We start from the raw sequence: 20816 nt of genomic DNA, 5'->3' as shown, positions 1-20816 counted from the left end.
TTCCATCAATAACATATCCCCATAAGCTAGCCTATCATAAGCAAAGAGGTTACAAAATACCGAGTCTTGATCTCTCAGATATATCAATTGATTGGTCCATTCAATGGACATTGGACAAGCACAAAGGCACAAAGAAAATACTTGTCAAGGATAAATCCCCAGGTAACCGCAAGTAAGCTACCCGCGTAAAAAACGAAGTCGGACTCCTACTAGAATTCCTCTGTGATCATACTAGAACTTTACGAACTCTACCATGTAATCCTACTAGAACTCCTAACTAGATAACTAGATATATGAGGGCAGGGATACCTGGATCGGCAGAGCAGCTAACAGGCAACTCAACACTCAAGCGCAGAGCACAATATACAATACCCCCAACAGAACGTAGGGCATTACGCTATTATGGCGGTCCGAACCTGTCTAAATCTATATCTTGTGTCCTTGCTTTTACCATCAAGCTCTAGATCCGGCGATCCCCCACCAAACAATCTACTGCCTTGCAGCATCTCCTCGGTAGGTTAGCGGATAAAACACCGATAATACTGAGTCGTGGCTTCTAGATGGCCCGTACGTAGGTGGAGTAGCTCGTACGGCTCGAACTCGCTCGTTATAGTACCAAGCACAAATTGTGCTCGGCTCGTTAGGAATTGGACGGAGCCGAGCCGAACCGGCTGTGAGCCGAGCGAGCTAACGAGTTTCAAACCCTAGTGGCAACGAAAAAGGCGGCCACGGTGGAGAACGGTATCTGATTATTTTCCACCTTTTCAGTGCGACGGCGACAGTGCAAGGTTGGGTTTACAGTGGCAAAAAAGGGACTTCTTTTCTGCTTAGTGCACCCAAAGGTAATCTAATTAAATCAAGTGGCCGGAGGGAAAAATCCTTAGGAAAGATAGGTAAAAAGACAGTTAAGAATTTATGTTAGGCAAAAAAGGCGTAAATCACATTACCATAAACTCGTTTTCCTATCTCAACTTCTCAGAAGATGCCATTATCCAACAAGGAGCCGTGGAACAGGGGCAGCGAAACCTGCCGGATGCAACGGCTAGTGCATGACGTGGACGCGCCCGGGCGCCAATCCACTTGGGTGGGTGCGGTGCCGTGCGAGCCCCTAGTCTACTAGCCCCTCTGGTCTATGGCCTACGGGCCCGGCGGCAACCAACTGGGTGGCGCCCGATGGCCCGAGCCGAGCCAGCCGACTCACCCAACGGCTCTGCCGCTGACAAACCCCGCGGGCCCCTTGGTCTCCCGACTTTGACTTCTCAGCTCAGCTCAGGTGCAACAGCAGCGGCAACTAATCCATCAATTAAATTAACTAACCAATTAACTAAGAGCATGTTTGGTTTGGAAGGCTTATTATAAAAAACCCCTCATATGGAGGTGTACGTGGAAACTTTTTACCGTATTTATTTTTAGCATCACTGAACACTCTTATGTCATGTACCAATTCAAGCCACCCAGCAAACCTCAAATTGAAGTCACAAGTACCCAATCACATTCTGATTGGTGTATCCATATCTTCCCATACAAAGAACCACATTACCACCTTACTAGATGACCCTTCGGCATGAGAATTCCCATCAGTTGGTTCACCGGATGACCCTTTTGCATCATTCTACAGTAAAGATATATCAGGACAGAACAACATGAAACATTTCACAAGCACTGAAACATGAATGAGTTCACAAGCACATAAGTAGCAGTGATTTCACAATCACTTAACGGCAATGAGTTCACAAGCATATAAATAGCAATAAGTTCACAATCACTTAACATCAATGAGTTCACAAGCAAATAAATAGCATAAGTTCACAATCACATAAAAATAAATGAGTTCACTGAACATAACTTGACAGCCATATAAGCATAGGTTCCTAACTAATATAACTTGTCATGAGCACACATTCTCTTGATCCAGTCTAGCTTTCCTTCATTTGTTGGAATAGACTTGAAGACCACCCTGTTGTATTCATCTTTGAAGAATAGGTTACACCCAAAAAAGCTCCACAGTGCCTGGTGCTGCCCCCACATTCCACAGCCAAATCCATGCAGAACTGCACATGAGTTTCCAATTTATCCCTCTTTCTTGCTTTCTCCTCTTGCTGGACCTTCAGCAAAGCATGGTTCCTTTTGCCTTTTCCCCAGCTATTGTGCTAGTGATGCTGATCCTCTTTTTGCTCCCTGAACTGATAGGTGTATCCAACTGCTCCTCAGGTAGAATTGTTTGAGTATGCTAATACGGTTTCACCACTGATGACTGGCTATTACTTCCCTATTACGACCATGGGTGATACCAATAGCGTTATTGCACATCTTTCAGAAAAGGTAGAATTGTTTGAGTATGCCAATACGGTTGCTGAGTTGTTTCTTATCATGCATCAAACCAGTTCTTTCAAAAAACAATATCAGCCACAATCTTATATCCTCTTCCACTCATAGTGCCATTGTTCCAATTCCCTGCCTCCATTTGATTACACCACAAATCACACAAGTGATAAAGATTTTGTTCTGACCAAACTACCTTGTCAGTGTACATCTAGTAGAAAAAAATTGCACAATCACACTTCAAGCATTGCTAGCATCACTGCACAATCACACTACAATCATCAACATACTATTGCAAGCATCAACAACCTACTGCAAGGGTCAAACATCCTACTGGAAGCATGAAACAAACTACTACAAGCAACAAACAACCTATTGCATCTAGGATTACTGTGAAGTGTACATCAAACTTACATTGGAGCTCTGCTGGGCAACTTCTTCCACTTCACCGTTATCGCCTTCTTCCACTTCATCAGCACCGTTACCGCCGGTAGGCCCGGTATTGTTCAAACCAGATCAAGTCCAACGAGGTCCACGGGAGCCATGACCAGATCCACATAAGCCTGCTCCATGCCCGCTGCGACCGCCAATACCATGTCCATGGCCTTGGCTGCCGCGTGCTGGAGCTCCGAAATCCAAGGATCTTGCGAGACCCTCACCAACTCGAACCCCTCCACTGCCACCTCGAGCAGATCGAGCAACGCGAGGCGAGCGCACCAGCGGGTTCCTCAAGGCGTCATCTCCACTTCCCGGCGTGGGTTGGAGGATCTGCTGGTAGTGCTCCATTCCAGGGAACCCTTCCTCATGGGAGTTAAGATCCAGCGCCGCCATACCGCCCCGGGGACCGTGGATGGCCAGATCTGACCAGGCCGCCTGAGAGAACAGATCGAAGCCAGCGCCGGTAGGAGGCTGCGCGATGTTATCCGGGTACCAGTCGTGCCCATCTTCGTCCATCTCCTGACGAGGGCGCTTCACGGCGGCGCGAAGGGGCGAGGACAGGGGTGCGCAGTTGGGGGGGGGGGCGCGAGGGAGCTTCACGGCGGCGCGAAGGGGCAGGGACGGGTGCACGCTGGGGAGGATGAAGCGAGGCGACTAGGGCCGCTGGGAAGGGGGTGGTGGAACCGCGCGCGACCGCCGGTAGGATCGTGTCGGCGACTGGAGGAGCGTTTGCGAGCGCGAGGGGCGGAGGGCGTGCGGGATGCGGGGGTAGTGGAAGGAAATGGTTGCTTTTCTTGTGTGGGCCATGCAAAATAAGCCTCAAAAGAACCCTTTGGAGGGGCTTTTCGGCTTACGGAGCTTATAGGCATAAGCACCCCTCATAAGCGTTGCTGTTTGACTGAAATAGGGCTTATTTAGAGTTTATAGGTGGGGTTTACAATAAGCGCCACCAAACAAAACAGAGTGTAATTGTCTTGTGTTCGGGATCGTGTCTGGCGACGGCCTGGCCAAACCTAGTTGGCGTTTCCGCGAGCATTATTTTTGCACTGAATGAAAGCATGCATGCAGCAACTGACGGCGGGTAATTTTCTGGGAATAGATTACGCGAGCAGTTCGCAGGAGTTGACCTACCGTGCATACTCTAAAAGTCTAAATACATCAGCCGGCCCCACACGTGTGACCAGGAATTCCATATATAAGTATATGCATGCATGCATCTGCGATCACCTGCTGCCATGCAGGCCACCTAAACTATATACATACTGAATCCGAGGGGGTGCTTGGCAGAGAGCGGTTATATGAATCCGAGCCAATTTAACCGCGTTTGGCCATGGGAGGCAGGTAGACCAGCTGCACGTCCACGTCAGCTTGGGAGAGGGAAAAAGAGCGGGGAAAAAAAGGAAATTCGGCGCAGTTGGCCGACCAACTGCTCCGGTCTGGTCGGTCCATGTCAAAGCCAGGCAGAAGCCGGCGCAGCGGCAAGTCGTCATACACGTTAGCAAGCAAGGAAGGCTGCTGATCATTGCACTTTGCATTGCTCCACCGTGCCCACTCGTACACAGACACGAATCAGGCATGCAGGTCTCTGACCGACTGCATGCTGTGTAGGTTTGTAGAGGGTGCGTACGTGCTCCTACTTTACTCGTACACAAAAGCGGTGAAGCCTAGCTGTTGGGTCAGTCTGCAACGACAAAGATTCAATGGTTTCTCTCAGCCTTGCCGAAGCATCCAACGTCCAAGTAGGCAGCTAACGGATTGCCTACGGATTGAGAGCACCTGCCTGCCTGCTTAATCTTGCCCTCTGGGTTACGTGGACACCACCACATCATCATGTTGCCCGTCGCGTGCACGCACGCGTGCATGGCCCGGTTCATCCGCTCGCTGCACGCTGCCACGCCGGGGGTTAGCTAGGTTTGCGTACGTGCCAGAGGTAACGCTGCCTTGCCGGCCGGGCATCATCATCGTCCCGGTCCCGGCCGGCCGTCGCCCCACTCGGCCACTCCTGCCACGTCCGTCCGTGTCCTCGGAGCAGCTAGCCGGCCGTGGCGCTGGCCATTTTGATTGGGGTCGGTACGTACAACCAGACTGGATGCAAAAGTTTAATCGTTTTTCAACCATATCCTCCTCGCCCCCATCTGGATTTTGGAGCCTGTTTAAGCCATGTTCTGGTGACAAAGATTCCGTCCGATCCGGTCCCGGCCGGTGTTGTCAAGCAACAAGTCTAGTTGCTTCTTTGCTTTGTTTGCGATGTTACATGGGGGAAAAAAAACACCCACACAACTTGCGAATCATGAAAATAATTTTATTTCACGGAAAAGAAAAGAGTTCGTGCAAACTCTTTAGTTACTGGATTCATGCAAACAGTTTATCCTTTTTATTTGTTGGCAGCTGCAGAGTACGTGATTCACTTTTATTTTCGCTATTATCAATGTGCAAAGAACACTTTGGGCCTCATGTAGAAAAGCACGTGCCAAAGAATAAAGAAAAACATTTGCTATTAGTAGATCACAATGGACCGAAAGGCATCCTGGGGTCGTCTAGTGAGCCCAACCTACCACTGTCTTCTGCCAAAACCCACCTACCAAAGTCAGATCAGGCCAGGCCTGAAAAGTTCTTCCGTGCCCCCTCCTTTCCTTGCCCACTTTCGCAGCCCACGCCTGAGAAATTCTACCGAAGACCACGGGGAGCCCACAAAGTAGCCCACGCCAGCAGCGCGTGTGCTTTTTTGCCCATGCGGAGAGCAAAACGGGGGCAGCACAATTCAGATTTGGCACAACCCAGGCCCAAGATTGGTTTCTCGGGCGCGTTTGGTTTGTGACAGAGCGAGCCAAATTAAAATTTGGCAATGACAAAAATCAGTCGCGGAAACATTGATTAATTTAAACTGAAAAACACGAACAGGCGTGGGACATGAAATTCGAGTGGAAACTAAAACAATATAACAACCAAATTTGTTAACTACCCGCCATTCCACGTGAGACAGTAAACTGATGGTAACAAAAAAGGGTGATAACATCTGAGATACTTTCCGTTCTAAATTATTAGTCGTCTTAGGTTTTTTCTCTAGATACATATAGCAAAATCTATATATCTCAAGCAGGTCTAACGAGAGTTCTTAATCCTGCTCCTCTTTCCAAAATGCCAAGTGCCTGGGATTTAGGAAGCGTGTTCTACTAAAGTCTTTGTATTTCTTTGCAGTCAATAGCTATCATGTGCCATGCGTCGTACATGCATGTGAGATTCAGACTCGTATTTCTAGTTTTTCATATTTATTTTTATTTTATTTTATTTTGGCTGGTGTGCTCATCTATTATATTAATAAGGGAGTGTTAAAAAAGGCCACCACGTTTGTCGAGGAGGTGTAGAAATTTTCACGTTAATTTAAAAAAGAGAAGGATTTGCACCGTCGGATTTTATAAAGATCTAACAGTTAAAATTAACTCAAAGAGTTGAAATCAAATACGATTAATATCGAAATTAAAAAAATTATAAAAAGTAGGATTTGATCAAAAATCCATATTGCTGTTGCAGGGGTGGTGGTCGTTGGTTCAGGATGGCAACGATCGTCGGCACTTACTACCTGATCGGCACAGTCAGGGTAATGCTACAAACACTCCACAGCTAGATGATTAAACAACAATATCCTTTGCATGGATCACTAGCATCCATCACGGTATCAATTTTTTTTTGCAAAGCACGACAAATAAGGAGGTATGAAATAAAAAACCATCGTATTTGCTGAGAGGGACTAGAACTTACCATGTTATTTAAAAAAAATGAAGAATATACGCCTTTAAATTTTATAAAGATCTAACAATTAACAATCAAGATTAATTCAAAGATTCCATATCAAATACGATTAATACATATATATAATTTTAGAATTAAAAAATTAAAAAAATTAGGATTTGATCAAAAGTCCTTGCTGAATACAATTAGTAAATAGTTTAAATTTAAATTAAAATAAGAAAAATCAGACCTAACCAAAACCATGTTGAATGCAATTAGTAAATAGCTAAATTTAGAATTAAATAAAAAAATTAGCAACTGATAAAAGAGTCCAAGTTGAATGCCGTTAGTAAATAGCTAATTTAAAATTAAAAGTGTAAAAAATTTTAATAGTTGATCAAATAATAAATACTGATATTTGATTTCTATTAAGTTTGGGAATCAAATTATGTATGTAAATAGCCCATGTAAAATAAAATTGCCACACTAATAAAAAAATGTTTGACTCTAATAGTTTACATTATTTCAGAAGGTTTGTTGAATAAACTAATATATATTTTAACTTGAAATTAAATAATATAAAATCCATAGTATATATTATATATGATTTGGTGCAAAATATAATAATAAAAGATCCATGTAAATAACAAAATAAATCACTAATATGTAATGAAAAGTATAAATTTTGAAAAATAAAGGAACCTAGGTTCCTAAAATTTTCATGCTACTATCATTACTAGTACACACTTTTATAAATAATTAATTATTAATAATGGCACAAGTGACTAAGATAATTGTTAGGATGTTTGTTAGGATTTTCTCAATGGGTACAAATAAAACAACATCACACAAGAAACCCATGTAAACCCCCAAAATGGATTATACTATAGTGAAGGAGAAAAAAAGATGGCTTCATCGGTTTCTTCTCCCTCCATAAGTACTAATATATTCTTGAAAATACCACGTTACCACTAAGAAGATATTTTGCCAAACATCAGGCTCGACGAAAAGAGTTGATTGATCATTGAAGCCAAAGCTAAAACTATTTTAGAAGAACCCAAAGTCCTACCAAATAGATACTTAGTTTGCGCGATGGTCTATCTTTATTTCACATTATTCTAAACTAAAAGACTATGAGATAGTGTGCAATTTAGGGAGCCTGATGATAACAACAATAAAAAACATTCGAGTGGTCATGGAGAAGCACAACTTAATAAAAGTAACTTATAGGGTACAACTATGATTAAAAGAACAGAAAGTAAAAAAGTTAATATGGATCATATTCCGAAAAAGTAATGATGACTATGAAGAAAATAGTGGATTGGCCACAAAGAAGTATAGTCATATAGCAGCATATATAGAGCAAATGCACAATCATTAAATTTGGACATGAAAGCAATGAGTTGATAGATCGTCGAAAGTGCAATAATAAAGATTAGGAGCACAACAATGATAGTAAGATGGTATAGTCATATCATAGCCGCGACATGACACTAGCTAGGTCACGAGGCCGAGTATCACCCTAACATGGCTATAGAGGCACGATGATCACTTCCAGCAACAACACGAAGTAGCGAGATGGTAATTTCTTGGCATGTAGCATTGTGATAAGTGTGTGTTCGAGATCTAAAAATAATTAGTTCACTTGGGATGGGGAAAAGAAGTTTAGAGACTCAATTCCTACCGATCTCTTTCTATGGGGAGGGATGGTAATTGAAAGGAAAACAAATAATTTTAATCATTCATCATGACTTATGATATACTTTCCACGTCAAAACCTGCATACAAATAGAGGATATGAATTTACTTTCCAAATCCCTCCACGGACCAAACAAGGAATTGGGACTAAAAATCAAACTCCTAAGTGAATTTATTTCTTCCATCAACTCCCACCACTAATTCCTGTTCCTGTTCAGTTGCCAAACACACCCTGCAGGTGTACGAGAAGTCGTGCGTACGTGAGCTTTGCTAGCTACTAGTTGCCACTCCGCCGCCGTCGATAAGTGGAAGAAGCATCCCCTTTCTTCCACCAAAGCTCAATCATGGCAGAAACTTCTCCACGAAACCCCCCTCAGCTCATGAACGGTGAGCTCAGCGGCGGCGACGACGTTCCTGCCATGCTCTCCTCAGCCCCTGAACCATGCTTCGGCAGCGGCGGCATCCCTTTCGTCGACTTCGACGTCCTCGTCAACGACGCAGCCGACCAGCGGGCGCAGGCGATCCGGGACCTCGGCCGGGCGTGCGAGGACTGGGGCTTCTTCATGGTACGTTCGAAAGTTGAAACCCTTCTTCCTGCTGCTACGTATTCAGCAAGCTAGAACATCTTCTTCGATCAACGGTGGCGTAGTAAATCTTAACACACGTTTCGACGGTGTGAATTGAAGGTGATCAACCATGGGGTGCCCGAGTCTCTCCAGGAAGCGGTCACGGAGGCGTGCGAGGAACTGCTCGCTTCACCGGAGGAGGAGAAGGCACGATACACGGCGGCCGGGCCGATGGACCCGGTACGTTCGGTACCGGTTTCTACTCGGCAGACGGCAGCGCCCGGCGCCGGAGGCACTACCTGAAGATGTTCGTCCATCCTGAGCTCCACTGCCCTGCAAAACCTGAAAATTTGAGGTACCTGCAAGCTCGATCGGATTAGCAGAACCGTACGTGTCTCTGCTCCCACATTTCTGTCACTCCATCGGTGTCGTCTTCAGGGACATCGCTGGGGAGTTGGCGGCACGGACGAGAGACCTGATGCTGCAGCTCGGCGTCGCCATCTCCGAGAGCCTGGGCGTCGCCGGCGGCCGCGTTTCCGAGGCCCTGGACCTCGGGTCCTGCTTCCAGATGCTCGTCCAGAACCAGTACCCGGCGTGCGCCGGCGCGGACGACGTCGGTAGCATAGCACCATGGGGATCCCCCGTCACACCGACCACGGCTTCCTCGCGCTCATCTTACAGAACGGCGTAGACGGGCTCGAGGTCAAGCACGGCGGGCGGTGGCTCCTCGCCAAGCCGCATCCGGGCGCCCTCTTCGTCCTCGCCGGCGACCAGCTGGAGGTAACAGGAGAACACCGATGATCCCAGTTTGCTTCACGAGCTCTTCCTATACATCACGTGTGTGTGCGGCCGTGTCTGTTGCAGATTGTGAGCAACGAGAGGTACAAGGCGGTGGTGCACCGCGCGGTGGTCGGCGGTGAGAAGGAGAGGATCTCCTTCGTCAGCATGGTCGCACCGTGCCTGGACGCCGTCGTCGAGCCAGTGCACGAGCTGGCGGCCGCCGACGGCCGTGGCGTGGAGTTCCGGGGCATCAAGTACAGACAGAGACTACATCGTGGCGCATCAGCGGAGCAACAGGGTCGACGGGACCACGGCGATGGACATCGCACGAACACAGCTCAGTTGAGAGTTCGGAGAATGAAATCCTTGGTGATCTTTGCATCAGTTTCAGTTCCTGAGTACACTATCTAGTACTCATCTGCCAATAAAGATTGTATGTTTATGGCACTTTGGTCTTGTATTGTATCACACTACTTGATAGAGCAATGCAACCATCCTTCCGTAACCAGGATCCTAAAGTAACACAGATACACACCTTATGGACTCATGTAACTAACAAGATTAGCACTAACAGTTATTTTGTGAAGGATACACATATCAAGGACTTCATTTTCTTTGGATCATACATGCTACATCATAGTTTGCCTGTGGAAAATTTTCTTAAAGAATTGCAAATCTTGTTTAACATTTAATTACCCACTTTCTGCAGTAGATATGAGCAGGAGGAAAGATAATCATGCCCATTGTTTCTATTCTTTTGCGCAAGAAATCGACTCCGAAACTCTCCAAGAGCCCAAATCGGGAACAAGTTGCGGTAGTTGCCATAATTGAAGTAAAAGGAGCAGTTGAAGCTTCCAACATGTTCCTGCATTGTTTGAGTTCAAATACAGCTAAGTAATTAACTAAAACATATATCTAGAGGCATGGCAAAAACAAAGGTTCAGTTGTAGAATCTACAGGACACTAATGTCTACAGTCTGGACCAGTGTATGCGCAGTACTGCACAACTCATACGGAGGAGAGATAAGTGATGTACACTACTGCACAGATGACGACTTATGCATATGTGATTGTACAGAGAAAGGAATATTTACGCTATATGTGTGCCTTTTCTGACCATTTATAGTGTGGATGAAACAATAAGATTTATCATTACATATATTCTGACTATTATAAGTGATAGATAAACCTACTGTTGGTAGAAAGATAATCCTATTTTTGTAAAAAAGGTGAAACTGCACTTCATTTAATAATGATCCTTATGTGGGCCAAAATAATTGAAGACTTACTTGCTGGGGAAACTCGCCTGACTCTAGTTGCATATTGATCAATTCTTTTGCAGCACGATATAGCGGTTCCGGATCCCGTTCAACCTACTTTGCGCACAATATGAAATAACAAGCCAACATCAGAAGAGTTTCATGTATAATATATTAATGAACAATCCAAATGTTGCAATGTCCAACGTGCGATGTATACCTGCCCAGCAAAGATTAAAGACAGCATTGCCCATGCAGTGTTCACTGCATGAGGACGACCAGTCCCTGCATAAACCTGGCAAATTTTGTTATGGAAACCACCATACAATGATACAATTTATTAAGGTTTGACTAATAACTGTACTAGAGATATGGAAACCGATTAGATGCTCAGACTTGAAACTTGCTCCGAGATCGAATAATGAATTTAGCTTGTCAAGCAAACAACTACCAAACATGACACAAAAAATCCTCAAACAAGCCCAGGGTTAGATAAGTGGAGATTAAGAATTATTACCGCGTTTTCACTAGAAGGATAAGTCTCTCCCCATCCACCTGTACTTAGCTGCTTTGACAACAGAAAGCTGCATGCTTTCCTGATGGAAGAACTGTTTTCATAAGTTCTTCCAGCAGCAACTAACCCTTCTACCGCAAATAAGGTCCCATAAGTGAAACACACACCCCAATTTCCAAACCTGTTAAATAAGACTAATCAAGTTATTGTTACATACATGATATGTTTTAAGAATTGAGACATAACAAATTAAACAAGATGATTTTGGTGACCATGCGCCATCCTTTCGCTGTTTGTTCTCGATAAACTTGGATCCTCCTTTAATGCATTTTCCTATCTCTTCATCGCGGTACCCTGGATACAGCTCCCTGAACATGGCCAGAGTTTGAAGAGCCGATGATGTGCATTCAACAGATCTATCAATTGGTTGGTACAATGAATTACCTCTCATGTGATTGAAAAAAAGAAACTAATGGATGTGCATGCTTGCTACATGTAAGAAGATGTTTTTGTTCTCTTACGGATGATCAACAACAATGTTCAGAAAAGTCTCGGAAGGGTTCAGAACCTATTGTGAACGAAGTCCAGGTTAGTGTGTAGTCGAGCATGAGATGTAAAAGAAGGAAAACACTGAAAAATTCTGAATAAATGTAGCGAGCATGAATACCAATGCAGACTTACATTTTTGCAGTCATGGACTTAATAAAAATATATGTGCCTTATGCGAACTAATTTTCTACCCATTTTTGTATTCTTGCCATCATTATATTATGCAGAATGTATCAGGTGCATCGACTGCTCTACAGTTTTGACTGAAGCTTCGAGCTAGTTTTCTTTGGAGGAATAGATAATTCCATGTAACACTACGCATCATTCAGCTACAATGGTGCTACTTGTTTTTTGCAGGGTCAGTTTTCCATGCATGGTCTAAAAGGATACCTGCAATATACCTATTTTCATGACATAAATTCTTTTAAACAAATTTATGAACAATGACGATTCTTATTAAAACTCCACAATAAAGTAAGTTAAATTAAAAAAATAGTACTCACCTCCAACAAAGATGTGGTTCTCTTGCAGTCATATGTTGAAAAGGTGCCATCTTTGTTCTTTGATGGGAAAAGAAAAGGTGGTCATTAACTTTATGTGAAAGTACAGTATCAAATTATTTTAACAACAAGTAAAGTGGAAAACATACGGTACAAATGAACTAGTACATGATTCGATTAAAATATAAATATGTATAGTACAATTTGGAGGGAGGCGAGAAAAGAACTTTGGGGGTATTCAGAGTAAAAGGTTATAAGAAGCAGAGGAGGCATGATAGGAGTCTTCAGTTCTGTTCGGCTCCTTTGACATGTTGCTACTGCCTTATTATGAAGCTCTTCCACTGACAGGCATGGGCAACGACCAGGACGGCAGGACCTCAACCTCAAGCCCATGCACCCATGGAACTTAAGAGATGTCCAGTCCAATGCTAATCCAAGGTAAGCCCATACAGCTCCAAGCAGGGGACTTTGTCCGCTCCAACTAGCGCCGTAGTACTGAAGAATGAGCTCTGCGCTAGCAAGGACGACGGTGGACAAAGAGGAGAACCCAGCAGATGACCACGTTGAGCTCGGAAGAGGAGCTAGGTGGGAGCAGCGATGACTAATGGAAAGGGGTATATCAAAAAGGTCAGAACACTGAACCAGAAAGAGGCTGTACTCTGTCTGTGTAATGGTGGTTATTGATCTGCTACGAGCCACTGAAATACTACTACTACGCATATTGGAGCTTGTCTTCTTATGGTACCGACAAATATGCTAATGGTTTATACGGGGATCACATTTCAAAAGGTGTAAGATGATAATTTTAACTCAATTAAAACCGGAATGTGTGCTAGAGCGAAGACATTGTTGGCATCAGAGCCAGTCAATGTGAACTGATTCATGTTACCTTCTAAAATTAATTAAAACGCACAAATATCAGCTTAGAAAAAGATTAGGAATATAATAGATGATTTTAGTCAAAGTCGTACCATAAAAGACAGCAAGCAATCCACTGCATCATACAACCTTTCTTCTTTTATGGGATCCCCCACAAGGTTGGGAGAGATCTTTGATAACAGCAACAATGCCTATAGGAATTGAACTAAGGGTTAGAAAAATTCAATAAGCACATATTGACACATGAAACACTATGCTATAAGTTTGTGCATACTTAATGGATGCTGGATACAGTAGAGAAACATTATAAGTGTTATATGGGCTATTATGTAAACTTTATTTCTTTACCAGGGAAGAACATTTCCCACACACTACATATATATGTCGTAAGTACTGACCTGAAGTGCTTCTGCAGTTGCATCAGATACAGACCATCCGTTATCTATAATTGAATGAGCCCATGACCCTTTTGATCTATGGCGGTAATAATTTTCATAGTCGGGTTGGTTTTCAAGAATCTAAAAATAAAATGCATGTCAAAATTTGCTATGCAAGTATTGTTATATTTTACCATATATGAGTATAGAATATATAAGTAACAACGACCTGTAAACATTTTATGAACTCATGAGCTTTCGAAAGTGTTGGAGCAAACTCATGAATAAGGTCAGCTGAGCAGTATGCTTTGACAATGAAAGCTGTGTCCCATGTTTGAGTGCCGTCATACACCTGTAATAGAGGGAAAATTAAGTGCTTTTCTACAACTTTAATACTTAACTTTTTGACAGTTGCCACTGAATTTATTGGGGTCCAGTGCAGCATCAGCTGATTAGAATAGGTAGCAGCAGACACAGGCATTGTTCCCACTGGCAGCACCTCCATATGAGTACAGGAATAGGGGGCTGTGATATCATTGGTTTTGGATAGTAGCATAGTTTGGGTATACTTGATGAGTTGGGAATAGAGGGAATATATTCTAGAAGATTCTAGAAAGAACTAGAGGTACAGGAAGTGAGAGCCTTGAGAAGAGAAACAAGAATACAAGGTATAAAAAAAACAAAGATGGAAATGGGCTGTAGCAATTCAAGACTTCATCAGCTTATAGTTTAGCGTGCGTTATATAATTTATGAAAGGAGAACTAGCTTAAATTTAGATTTTGACAAAGTTATATACCTTATTCATTGCTACAATATAGCTTTAAGAATACAGATATTGCACCAATAAACATTATGCTAAAAGTATAAGAGTCAAGCAGATGGAATAACTAACATTCTTACCCAAGGATTTTCAACAGTAATTCTACGCCATTATTCTTAACCATTAAATTAAGGTCAAGTGCAGTTACTGCATAACATGACAAGATAGTACCTGTAACTTCATGCCATCTTCCGCAATCCATAAATAATCATAGATCCTCGGAAGGTGGCGCTTGAATGCATCCGAATTTGGATTTTCTATCCAACAACAAATCATATTTAGTGCCTACCAGCATAAAACTAACAATAGGTTAGTTATAGTTAAAGATAATTCATGACCCAAATTGTTCATTATCCCAAGGTAAGTAAAATCATTGCAAAATATGTTCAAGGATCACAAAAATCTTTGATAAAGTACTTCCATATGGTATTTACATACAGTTGCGGTTAAGATGTTTATCTAGGTGTTATATCATCCCGTAACATCACTATATGTACAGACATCCAATGCCAAAGTGCTGGGACCAGTTGACCTGATCACAAAAGTTAATGATGCATAAAAATGCATGTAGAAACAGGAGGTTCAATTTTAATATAGAACTAATGCGAGCTTTAGGACAGCAGTGCATCATTCTACTACAGGGCTAGGTGGGGTACAATTGAAAGATTTATGTGAAGTTGGGGTGGCTTGTCAAGCTGTGAAGAGCATATTTGTACTAGTATAGCCATGTACTAAAATAGAAATTTGGTGCTGTTGGAACTACTTATTATTAAGTCGTCATAGCCTCAAACAGACAGAGATTTGCTATTACACACAGAACAACAACTTAAATCAATGGCTTGGAAAGCTCAAGGAATCAAGACATATCTTGTATACATTACCTTGTTGACAGGGCATATACAGAGGTAATTAGTACTTTCATCTTCATAATGAATATGCTTCATGATGTTTCTCAATGCTGTATCTCTTAATTTGTTAACTGGCCAACAGTTCAGCACTGGTTCCAAAATTTTATTCACGCAAGTCCATGCAGCATTTTGCACCAAGGACCGTGGGTAGAGAAGGTCTTCCTACTTGCAAAAACACAAATGACATAGAATATAATAAAGAGGTTCAGGATAGATATTTTGTTGTGGTATCATAGTGGTTAAGTTGGTATGCAACAACCTAACTTCTTATATAGAAATCAATTCATAAAAGAACGGCACTTGTATTTTTGGATCTGGTCAAAACATAATTAAACCAACCTTAGCACAAGTGTCTCGAGCTTTGTTCCAATCGATCTCACTGTATGGTATGTTATATAGCTCATTTCGTATCGACAATATTGTTGGTGTAATTGGCCCAACAAACTTCTTCCCATATAGATAAGCCATCGGCATATAAATCAACCGGCAGAAGGACCAGAACCGCCCTACAACAGAAACCAAAGTCGACGTTATTAATTAGAAAAAGATATTACAATAGCAGCTATGAAAGGTTCTGAACATCAAAGGAGGAGGTAGAACTATCTTCAATTATATACTTCATTCTAATACACAGGTGTACCAAATGCCCCAAGGCTTCATTATTGGAATTTAAACTTACACTTAAGTGCAACTTTTGAAAAATACGAGACATTAAAGTTTAAATAAATTAGATCTTTGTAGATAAATAATTGTTTCATATATTCATATTTCTTTATAGGTAGCAAGTTTAAAATTGTATCTAAAACTATTGACTATTCAGTATTCACGAATATCTGGATCAATTCCTGATGCCCCTTAGGAAAGTAATTATAGGAACGTTACGTTATGGTAAAATTTCATTTAGGACGAGTTTGGTTGTGCATTCAACAATCTTCGCCTAATATTTATGATATTTAAGTGCAACTTTGGTCGTGTAAACGTGAACATATTCTTTTGTGGGTAGGCATTATGAAAATAAAAGAAAGAGTGATTCAGTATGGATAATGGCTGGGCAGAGTGAACATTACGGTTTTTGGTTAAGACATGCATTTCAACCAATCAATTTAATGCATAGAGTAAATATGAAAGGGCTCAAATATATGTTCTGAGAACAAAACACGTACCAGGATGAATTGGAAGAAAATATGGAACAAGCCATAGCTCAGGAATGATCGAGTTATTTCCATTCCAATCATACAGGCCGATTACCTTTGTTTGAAAGCACAAGCACTTCGAGTTAGTACTTTCTTGATTAGTAAATAATAAGTTACATATAAATCAATAGCTGCTACTGGAATTTGAGAATCATTATTTGTCAAACCAAGTCCCAAAGCAAGGTTCCCATGAAATGAAGCTGGTATGACTGGTTCTTGAATCATGCCATCACAGCTCGAAAGTGAATAAATGATATATGCTAAAATCTGTAGCAGTAATTTAAAGTGACACAACATAGTTATAAATAATGTAAACCCCAGTTATAACTTGAGTTGGCCAAGGAATTCTCCCATACACTGTACAGTAAACTATGCATTAAGACTACAATAAGGCACCATGGTGCGACCACCCCATCATTTATTATTCAACAGTAATCTCAATTTTTGAGTACTATATTTTTTGAGCAAAGGAAAGAGCAATGCAATCAACTGGGGTGTAAGAGCTTTAGGCTGCGTTTGGTTCAGAAAAGGGTTCAGCTTTTCTGCAGCTAGTTTAAAAAGCTGCTTTTCTGTAGTACAAATTTGAAAGCGGGCTGTACCCTGCTTTTGCAGCTTTTCCGAATTTGTAAAAACTACACATCTACTATTGGTCACATATATACCCTTTCAATTCTTTTTTATATATAAAAAAATAAAGATTTTCATATATAGTAAAATAAAAATAAAAAAGAATAAAAAAGTTAACTCTAAATATTTTCATATATATATAAATAAAGATTTAAAGGAAAAATAATTTGGTTATCACGAAGAAATATTGTATACTGTCTTTCATAAAAACAATATATAACTTTTTTACAGTCGACAACTCACAGCAGTCTGAACCAAACGACAGAGCAGGCATCTCACAGCAGACATCTGACAGCAGTTTTTTCACAGCTCACAGCTGAACCAAACGCACCCTTAGCATGCCAGCCTTGGCAAACTCTTGTAGGTTTTTTTTATGAAAGCATCTGTTGCAGGTTGAACCCACCCCTTCACCTAATACTAACCCAAAACCAGCCAATTGCATAGTGGTAAGCAATACTCAACAAAGAAGTGGCCTTAAAGAAAATCATGTAAATATGGTACCTAGGCAGGTCTAAAAAACATAAAAGCGGCGAGACACTCAACAGAAAGAATAAATTTCAGACACGTACGAACACAGGCCTAGTGGCTTTTCTAAACACATTTTTTTTTAAAAGGCAATTTTATTAATTTCAAGTACTCATACTCATATTCATATAGGAAAAATAAAGTTGTTAACATTTTGTAAATTTCGAGGAAATGTTGAAAATTGTAGCCCGCTATTAGCTTTTTAGGAGATCTACCGCTACGCTAAGCAACATTTGTCCGCTACGTCTAAAGGGGTTTTACGAGATTTAACAGTGCTAAATATCCCCTAAAGTGGCTTTTACAAGATTTAGCAGCACTAAATGTCAAGTTGCTAGTAGATTTTAGTGGTGTCATTCGCAAAGGCGCAGTCAAAAGAACCAATACAACTAAATGAACGTAGTGTAGACCCTAGACAACATAGTACGGGCACCGTTGGGCAATTAAGAGACATGTTAGAGTTTATTTTTTGGTGTTAGACCAATAGTGTTTATTATTTTATATGTGATTATTGATTATTTTATCTTTCTGTTAAATGATTTAGCTTTCGCTATAGCCCGCTATAGTTTTCTATAGCTTTTAGAGAAGGCTGCCGCTAGCCTGCTATTTACAACATTATTTCGAGGTGTACCGATAGCCAAATCTTTCCCCATTGAGGAATTGCTGCTGCACTTCCATGAGACAAGATCCATGCACTTCCTCTGGTCAAAGCTTCATGCGTGCACATCTCCCCAAGAAGTCTTAACGTAACATAGTTTAAGCATGAGCTGAACATAGTGCTCTGTCCCAACTCTTGCATGCCCCAACCACCGTCCTCATTCTAAATGGAATACAATAGAAACAAGTTTAATTTCTCTATTTCTTAGATTTAAAAAATAGTGCTTTTATGACCTATAATATTCTCACAACAAAGCAATTTACTTTAGTTGACATACCTGATGGTTGTAAATATAGCGGCATATCTCACGTTGATGTTCTTTTGATAGAACAACATTGAGTGACCCAGTGACATACAGAGCAAACACCTGTGGGGAATACAGAAACTTCATAATGTTACAAGCGAGTTAACTCTATATATTCAAATAAAAGCATGACATTGAACCATCAATTATCTGGCAATGTTTGACCAAACTCATGAACTACCTCAGTCACAAAGACAATCAACTCCTCCATTTGTTTCTCAGTACCATATTTTTGTAAAGATTAGTTACGTGAACCAGCATATAAGATGCAGCGGGCATAATGCAAACGTACATACTAAGTTTTATATCAGCAAGAGAAATCACTCCAGGTCATTTAGTCACCAATAAAGATGTCTGAAAAGATAACCTTGTCCACTAACCCAGCAGTGAAAATTGAACATACACCAAGAGAAATATCCTCCAACTAACTCAGTAAAAAATATGACTTGGCTATATAGTAATACCAATTAAACAAAAAAAGAACATACCAGAATAGGCATAATGAACATAACCCCACTATAATTGCAAGGCCAATGACCATCATGTGCTTGTAGAGTAGAATGCTGGGCAAGGGCTCGCCTCAGTGACGTTAATAGAATTTCTTCGGTGACTTCCGCACTGTTTACAAGTTTGATGACTGGAAAATCCACCTGATGGTGGATTTGTTTTGCACACTACAATAAATGCAACACAACATTTTTAGAATTATGGTGGATGGCATAACTACTTAAAACTATGCACCTCATGTGTGCAGTATAAGCTAATGTTTGGAAAATACTGCTATGCTTAAGTTTGAGCTACTGATATGCCATTTTTACCACCGTCAACACGTAGAATTATGCCAAGTAGCAAGTTGAGTTTTGGAGAATTTTTGTGTTGAAGTTGCTGGGTGTGGTGTTAATTAGCAGATGCTTCCTAGAGTACTGTCATTCAAATAATTTTGGATTTAATGAACTGGATGTTTCGAGTGTTTTGAAATAAGTTCTAGAGATATGCTAAATGTTATATGAAAAAAATAAATAAATCTCCTTGCAAGCCACGCATAAGAAATAAATAAGCCAAGTAATACACATCTGGTAAAACAAAGAATAGGGCTATTGAAATTTCTAATAAGACTCCAAGACATTTAGCTGGAGAATGGACACAAACTTTTAGCAAGTGCATTTTATCATTGGTTTGTCTTGTAGTCGTAAATGTTCTTGCAAAACATGTGAAAACTAACACAGTTAAAATTGTGCCATGATTCAGAATTACCTGAAATCTTAAAAGAAGGTCTTGTGCTACCCTCTTCTCGAACCGGTGCTCCGTGAACTCCTGTCTCATCCTCTCAACCTCGGTGCGCTCCTCCTGCGTGCCGGCATCAGGGTCAAACTCCCATACCTGCCTGCCGAGGAAGTTGCTCGCCGACCGCAGCCACGGCCCACCGCCCTCGCCAATCTTCAGCTTCCACATGAGCCAGCCGGTCGGTACAGCAATGCTCGAATTGTTCTCGAGATGTTTTGCTCAAGGGAAGCAAATTGCAAACGTCCAACTAACAGAACTTGGTAGGCTGTGTATGGTGGAACAATGGTAGGCTTTTACAGGAGTCGAGCATAGTCGAGGTTACCTTCTGAATTTTTGTTCCGGAGCTAGTTCTGAGCTCACCCAACTACTATATGCAATGTTTAATTCATCCATGTCTGCATTCCAGGTTATATTATATCATCATCCAGCTGATCCGTAAGCAAAAACTAACTCCTGTGTACTGGACCTGGTTGCAATAAATAGTAGCTGCTGGTATTGTCGCTGCGATGTTATTCTCCATTCTGTCCTTTTTCATCGATCTCTGTACCCCAGATCAGCCATCAATCATGACTGAAGTAGACTTGCGCCGCCCAAAAACATGCAGGTATCCATCAAAGTGATGACAATGGCTGTCTGTCTACCCATCATTTGGTAGGCTAAGGATGATGTATGTGGGATCAATGGTAGGGCAGAGCATAGCCCCCGTATCTAGCCATCAAATCATGCTTGATGTAGACTTGCACCACACATTTTGGTAGGTCATGTAGCTCTATCAACGTGGATAGTGAGATAATGACTGCCTGCTGTCCCTGTATATCAAGTGTGCATCTCACGCGTCACCATTCAACCTCTCTGTCTCTGTCTCTCTCTCTCGATTAATGTGCGCAC

General features: G+C 41.6%; 1 protein-coding gene and 1 pseudogene across 4 annotated transcripts; one reads left to right on the top strand and one right to left on the bottom strand.

Annotated features, from left to right (window-relative positions):
* Positions 1-8264: 8264 nt before the first annotated feature.
* On the top strand, positions 8265-10011 carry LOC112902492 (annotated as a pseudogene).
* LOC112902491 (achilleol B synthase-like) lies at positions 9951-20294 on the bottom strand. 4 transcript variants are annotated; one of them, XM_025971611.1, is made up of 18 exons: positions 19899-20292; positions 19133-19318; positions 18618-18707; positions 18314-18502; positions 16504-16588; positions 15680-15846; positions 15314-15502; positions 14604-14717; positions 13841-13963; positions 13633-13752; positions 13327-13425; positions 12359-12415; positions 11828-11874; positions 11579-11722; positions 11310-11487; positions 11013-11087; positions 10823-10906; positions 9951-10398 (listed from the first exon to the last, which is right to left on the bottom strand). In XM_025971611.1, exons 1-18 carry the CDS (start codon positions 20094-20096, stop codon positions 10222-10224), a joined length of 2322 nt encoding a protein of 773 aa, XP_025827396.1. In that variant the 5' UTR covers positions 20097-20292; the 3' UTR covers positions 9951-10221. The 4 variants fall into 4 exon arrangements, 1 of the variants encoding a protein (XP_025827396.1); XR_003230592.1 differs by having other exon boundaries at positions 10341-10398; positions 11013-11077; positions 19899-20294; XR_003230591.1 differs by having other exon boundaries at positions 10344-10398; positions 10823-10909; positions 19899-20294.
* Positions 20295-20816: the final 522 nt, after the last annotated feature.

Source organism: Panicum hallii, chromosome 8 (genome assembly GCF_002211085.1).
Source record: "Panicum hallii strain FIL2 chromosome 8, PHallii_v3.1, whole genome shotgun sequence".
NCBI lineage: Eukaryota > Viridiplantae > Streptophyta > Magnoliopsida > Poales > Poaceae > Panicum > Panicum hallii.
Note: the sequence above shows the minus strand (reverse complement) of the source record. Positions and strands in the feature narration are given on the sequence as shown.